The following is a 6,635-nucleotide window of genomic DNA, read 5'->3' as shown; positions in this document are numbered from 1 at the left end:
CTGATAGTGAAAATGTTTTAATTCTGTTATTTCTTGCTGTGTTGCTTAACAGGACTTTGAATTCTTGAACAAGGTTTCGATGTGTGAGAGAATAGGATTCATTTCCCCGTCACATAAGGAGCAGCTGCAAGAAGATGTGCTGCAGGATGAGGCTTACAGAGCGCTCCATGAAAGAGAAAGGACATGGACATGCAAAAGGAAAAGCAGTAGAACTTGTTTTTTCAGAAATGGTGAGTATCCTCTTCTCCACTGGTAGAGGCTGGGGAAAAGGTTTATGACCTAGATCTTGTAGTTTGTGCCTGACGTATTAAGGAACCAGAGAAAATAAATCTCTAACTTTCAGAGAGGCTCAAAATCGGAATCCCTCTGTTGCTGTTGTCACCTGCCTGTATTTAATATATGAAGTGCATTTCTTATCTCCTAAAAATCCTTTTTTTCCCTCTTGTTACTGAATATACCCTTCTCTAGCCATAATTTTTGATTGGTTTTAAATTCCAGCTTTACTTTGTGACAGATTATCCCATGTTTTCTTATGGCAATGAACACTCCTGTACTGGAACACAGAGAAAGCACAAGTAGAACGATATAGGGGTTACTGAGGTGCTTAACGAAGTTTTGCACAGATGATAGCCTTGCCCACTTAAATCTCTACTACAGCTTAGCACAGAATACCTCCTTCAAGCCTTCTACATGGTTCTTAGGTTACCTGTCCTGGCCATGTTAGTGGAGCAGTGCAATGAAGGACCTGGAGTGCTGACAGCTCTAAACAAATCTAAGCTGCATCTTAGTTTGAAGGCACTAAAAGCCAAGCACACAAACCTCAGGATAGTTTCTGTTGTACAGCAGCTTTCAAATGGGATGAAATACCCCACTTCATGACCAACATTGACATCCATTTCATCAGCTACACGCAGCGCCAGCCACACCGCTGTCTGCTTGTGAACCTGGGTGCATACAACTACACCGTGTTGGTAGCGGACAGAGAGGCAGTACTCAGCACACCACTGAGGAATCTGTGAGTAAAGGAGAAAACAGATGTATCTGGTTTTTGACATGTTTAGCAGAGACTGTAATGCAAAAGAAGTAGACAGAACTAAACCAACCTGAGCACCCGCTGCTTGACTACTGATGGATGAGCTGCACCTAACAGAAATGATCTGCCTTGATAAATGTCAAGACCCAGAATCTCTTCAGTAGTTGAGAGCTGCAGTGACATGGGCTAGGAGGTTCACCTGGGAACCTTACTTCTCAACTGGACTCAGATTAGTTTGAATATAGTGGAGAAGGGACAGAATTGGCCTCTGGGGAGCAGGTAACACTGGCAGTATCATTCTTATGCATCTGCTGATGGATTCAGCAGTGTTAGAGCAGTTATTGATGGGGGCTTCTCAGCTGGCTCAGCAGTAAATTTGCCTGTACTATATCATATTCAGGTGCTTGACCATGAGAAACACATCCTGGGAAGAAGAGGATTTCAAACTGAGAAATGCCACAGTAAATACATGTAATTTCGGATTAATTACTGTCTAAACAAAGACCACTGAAACTGAGCTGTTCCAGAAACGTATGCAGTAGCTCCCTAATATATATTGTTATAGTCGAAAATCCACAGAAGAAAATATGAATGTGTTCTTGTCAAGAGAAAATAAAATTACATTATAAATATCATTGTAGTGAAAGTATTAGGTTTTGAATCCTTTACTTAATCAATATCTATAACCTAGGTGCATCAGCCACGTATCACTTATTTCTGTATAGTTATTTATGCTTCTAAAAAGGTTTCAAAAGCAACCAGCAATGTGTTACATCTTATTTAACTTGTTTAAGGACAATTCAAAAAGCTATCCTTTCTTAGCAAGTCGTCTGTTATTATACTTTATAATTTATTATATATGTACGCTCTATATATACTTACACGTACAAGTTTGTTTTATATAAATTAAAATCAATAAGAAGGGGGAAAGACTTTGCACTCCAAAAAATATTCCCAGCACCAGGTAAGTGTGTATCCATTTTATAGGAATGCAGAATTTCCAGTGAGAAATAAGATGTCTCTAGTACAATATGGTATCTCCAGCAGTGTCCAGCACAAAGTCTCTGGCAGATATGAGATGCTCTTCAGCAGTAATTATCCTACAGCTTTACCTGCAATGAAGTTTTCTCCTGATCCCAATCATAAACAGTATTTTGACTTATAACAATTGCTTGAAAATTCTCTGCTTGCTGTGGTAACAGACTTAGGTTGTTCTATATTGTTACAACAGAATTTGATAGTCTTAGTGGCTATTTGTGTGTTTAGAGTAAGTTGAGATCTTGGCTTCGGTGATGCCTTTTAACCTGAGTTCTGTAAATTAATTGTGTATTCTTGGAAAGGGTGTTTGCTCTTGGCTGAAGTGAGGGAAAGACCCTTACTTCTCCCTGAGAAGGAGCCCTACTAATTGCAGTCCTTCATTCACCTTCTCTTATGACCTGCCTGCAAATCCCCTGTATTTCTTTCCTGATATGGCATTAACCAGAACCCAAACACACTTTCCAAGTAAGGGTATGTATTGAATCCAAGACAGGTATTGCAAAATTTACCATTTCCACTGGACATTCAATGTGGTGGTGGTCAAAAAGAAGATAAAATGACAAGTTTAGAAATTAGGAAATTTAGGCTTAGGAAGTTTAGACATTAAGAAGAAATTCTTTACTATGAGGGTGGAAGGTGTCCCTACCTGTGGCAGGGGGTTGGAACTGGATGAGCTTTAAGGTCTCTTGCAACCCAGACCAGCCTGGGATTCTATGATTAGTCATTATTAAGGAGAAGGCAATGAAATTCTCCAAATGAACAAAATAGTGGCCAGTGAAATGTAGAAGGAAAGATTTATTTCAGGTCATGTTAGTATTTTATCAGTAAGTCCTAAATATTTTACACTTAGCCTTGGCCTCTCTGAAGGAAATACAGCTGTAATTTTAGTCAGGAAGGATTTCAGCTGATACATTCTGTATTACAGTCGAAAGTATGTATTTATAGGTTTTCAAGTTGAGATGTGAAGTGATACACAGAGCAAAAATTTACAGCACACATACTGGTAGATGCAATGATATTTTATACAGGATTTTTATGTTATGTTCTATTTGGTTTTGTTCTGTTTGGTTTTGAGTTTTAAACTATGGTTGTTAATGTATTTGATCTTCAGTGTTCAGAAAGGGCTCGATATATAGTGAGTTTAGTATTTAGTACTAAAGAAGTTGTAGTTTGAGACTTTTGTTAGTTGTTTATGACACTGCGTCAGACAATCACAGCCTGAGAAGTGTCACTCTTCACTGCTCAGCTTACCCTGAAGCCCAGAAGACATCAACACCTAAATGAAAATGGCTTGTAATGGAGAAACATAAAGTAAATGTCAGTTGTTGGTGAGTATTTGCAGAATGTTATTTAAATGTATGCTTATATGCATATATTTTATATCTGTGTTTTTCTGCATTAATTGTTATTCACCTTCTGCATTTCACTTTCCCTCTTTGGCCTTTATACCTCATATTACTGTAAATGGCTGCACATCTGTTTCAACACTGAGAACTGCTAAACTCAATATGTACGTACACCATGGCTGAACTCTTAACTGGATGTTATTATATGGCAATACCATACTTTACTCAGCATAGCAACAGCCTGCTACTAACAGAAACCAGATACTAGTAGAATATAAATCTGGATATTGATACAAGTAAAGGACATCAGCTGTGAATAGTAAATTCATAGCAAAAAGATTTTGCTGTTTTCAAAATATGTAATGTTAGTAAAATAGTAACAGTAAGTGTACAACATTAAATGTTCTAGAGGTAATTGCATACACACACCCCCCAGCCAAGTGTGTTATACTGACCTGGGAGCTCTTGCCAGTCTTAGCATCTCCTGACACAATCACAATTTGATTATGAAGCAAGTTTTCCAGGAAAGTCTGTTTCTCTTTCCATACTGGGAGTTCTTCTCTTTCTTTCAGTAGTTTATAATAACGGGAAGAGTAAGGCAAGCCATCAAAAGGATTAAGCTCAAAATCTTCTCCACATACTAGTATTTCCTCTTCATCACCATCGCTGCAGTCAAGTAATTCTGAGAAGCAGTGAATCTCTGGAGGAAGGCTTAAAAACTCCATTTTTCTTACATATATTATTCCCAGCAAAACCACATTAGTAATGGAAGGAGTCCTTTGTGCACTGATTGATCATTCAGGCCCTCTAAACCTGCGGAAATCCATTTCTGCTTGCTCTAGGATTAGTATTTCCCAGCTCTTCAGTTTAAAAGTTCAGTCTCAGGGTCCAGCTGCCTCCTTTGTGGTCTGTTTGTCACACTTCAAGTGCTTCAAAAACCAAAATGAGCCTCGAGAAAATAGATTTTAAAAAATCATCCAAACTCTTAAAAATAACAACGATTAAAACTAAAAGATGTTAAATAGAAGCTGAGCAGCTTTTGCACTTTAGCAGCATGTTAAAGCCAGCCCATGAGCACCGGGCAGTGTGTTTGCTCTTGGCTGCTAGTGCTCGGCCAGGCTGGAGAATAATTGGGAAAGAGCACGCTGAGCCTGACCTTTATCACTCCCAGCTGCCTGAATAGGAGGCTCTGGAGTGACTGTTGTGATTGCAGAGATGTTAACGTGGCCAGCTAATCCCAGCACAATGGGCTTCACCCCTGGGTGCAGCAAAAAAGGGAGGTAACTGCTGTGTGAAAGTGTCCATCAGGAACAGCCACTCTATTTATTTGAAGTTCTTTGCAGTGCTTTAGAAAGTCAGGGTGGTAAAGAGTCATTTTTTATACTCTATCAACTCTACTTGCAAATCTTTTAACAGCTTCTGCTGCAATTAAAAACCTGAAATATACTTAATACATTAAAACAAGCAGAGCGATGCCAATTGTAACTCTTCAAGGGCACCAGAAGTGGCCTTGAAAGATGAGGGAAGAAAAAACTACTGACATAAAGTAACTGCAACTCTTAGGACTCAAAAGTAGCAAAATAGTTTCCTAATCTTGACTGATCTGTGCTGTAACACAAGTATTAAATAGCATCTTTTGTTTTAGTTCCAGAGGCAAATGTCCTCTTGAACAATGGTTCTGATCATGTCTTGTTGAACAGACAGCGAGCAAAATGCTTGTGTGCTTTTTCTTTATTGAGCTTCTTCTACACTAAGTAATATAATAAAAGTTATAGCTGCTTCTTACAAATTTTTCTTGTTTCATAGCTTTGGACCATACTGGCTGCAGTGCTATTAATGCAGTCTCTGATGACAGCAGCATAGAAAACCAACAAAGAGCAGCAGGAGAAAATCTTTTGTCCAGCAGTCTGAATATCTCAATCCAAACGAGATAAGTCTAATTACATGGTGCTCACAAAACAGGCTGATTCTTGGCACTTAGTTGTGGCTGGCAGCAAAGACTGACAGATTGCCCAGTTTGAAGGCCAGAACCAAACGCGATCTTCTGGAGGAGCATCTCTGAAAGGCAAAAGGACCAGAGGACTTACCTGTCCTTTGTCTGGCCTTATGGTACTGCAAAATACACTTTGGATTAACCACCAGTTAATGGGGCTTTGATCAAACTGGTCTAGAGGAAGGTGTCCCTATCTGTGGCAGGGGTTGGAACTGGATGAGCTTTAAGGTCTCTTCCAATCGAAACCATTCCAGGATTCTATAATACTTGTCAAGATGACAGAGTCTGGTTTTCATGCTCAATAACACTGAGTTAGGTCACATTTAGGTGAATTTGGAAAGCTAATCTTCCCGTCACTCTGGTGGATCCCTTGATATCTAATGGTTTATCTGATTCTGTGTTACATTCTTCCTGATTTATTGTTGCAAGCTCACTACCATTGAGGTGTCTGCCTTCCTCAAATATGGTTGAAATCCCTTAACAGGGCATAAATGTCATGAGGGGACTGAAAGTGCAGTCCTACAGAGGATTTTTTTGTGAAATTCAGCTTAAAACGACATGACACAAACAGGTGAATTGCTGTTATCCTGTGTCCTACTTGTTTTTCGCATGCGTAGTAGCAGTACGTGCTCTCTGCTCTCCTCAGCTGCGGTATAGGCTTGTCTTCAAAACAAGACTTGGACAGCAGGATTTTCTGGTTCATTAGACAAATGTGAATGGTCATACCAACAGCAATTCTTTTGGTTTTCCTTTTGATACCTGCAGTGGAAGAGAGCCAAATCAAGAAGGATGTTCATTCACTATTTGACACCTCAATATTATGAAACTGATATTCCTTCCATGCTAATGAATGCTTTAACAGGACAGGTTGTTAAGTGATTTACATTATTAATCTTTGCTAAAAAGGGCTGTGCAAAAGCTTTGTCCTGGTCTTCAGCCAGGTATGTGATTGAGTACTTTGAGCCTCTTCCTGGAGCATCAGCCCAACAGCTCTCTGCAGGCAGCTTCTCTTGCAGTCGGGGGGTGTAATGAGCTAAACCAAACACTGGATTAGGAGTGTGATTGAGCATTGCCTTTGTAAACTAAGACATCAAAGCTGTAGCCCTTTGCTACTCAATATACCTCATTGCTATACCTCTGCCATTTTCTTCCAGACTGCTGGCTTCTAATCTTGCTTCCTTTAGTCCTTGATTTTGACCTCATGATGTCTGTCTATCCTGGTCCC

General features: G+C 39.5%; 1 protein-coding gene across 1 annotated transcript in view; it reads right to left on the bottom strand.

The window, feature by feature from the left end:
- The window catches only part of DHX32 (DEAH (Asp-Glu-Ala-His) box polypeptide 32), a 26,333-nt gene extending 22,191 nt beyond the window's left edge, over positions 1 to 4,142 (bottom strand). Inside the window, exons 1-2 of the mRNA XM_010013260.1 lie at positions 3,873 to 4,142; positions 820 to 1,013 (exon numbers count right to left, since the gene is read on the bottom strand). Coding sequence (XP_010011562.1) covers positions 820 to 1,013; positions 3,873 to 4,142 — 464 coding nt within the window. The remainder of the gene's footprint in view (positions 1 to 819; positions 1,014 to 3,872) is intronic.
- Positions 4,143 to 6,635: the final 2,493 nt, after the last annotated feature.

The sequence above is a fragment of the Nestor notabilis genome, unplaced genomic scaffold (assembly GCF_000696875.1).
Source record: "Nestor notabilis isolate BGI_N333 unplaced genomic scaffold, ASM69687v1 scaffold2344, whole genome shotgun sequence".
Classification (NCBI taxonomy): Eukaryota; Metazoa; Chordata; class Aves; order Psittaciformes; family Psittacidae; genus Nestor; species Nestor notabilis.
The sequence above is the reverse complement of the archived record's forward strand: the minus strand, read 5'-3'. Positions and strand labels throughout refer to the sequence as shown.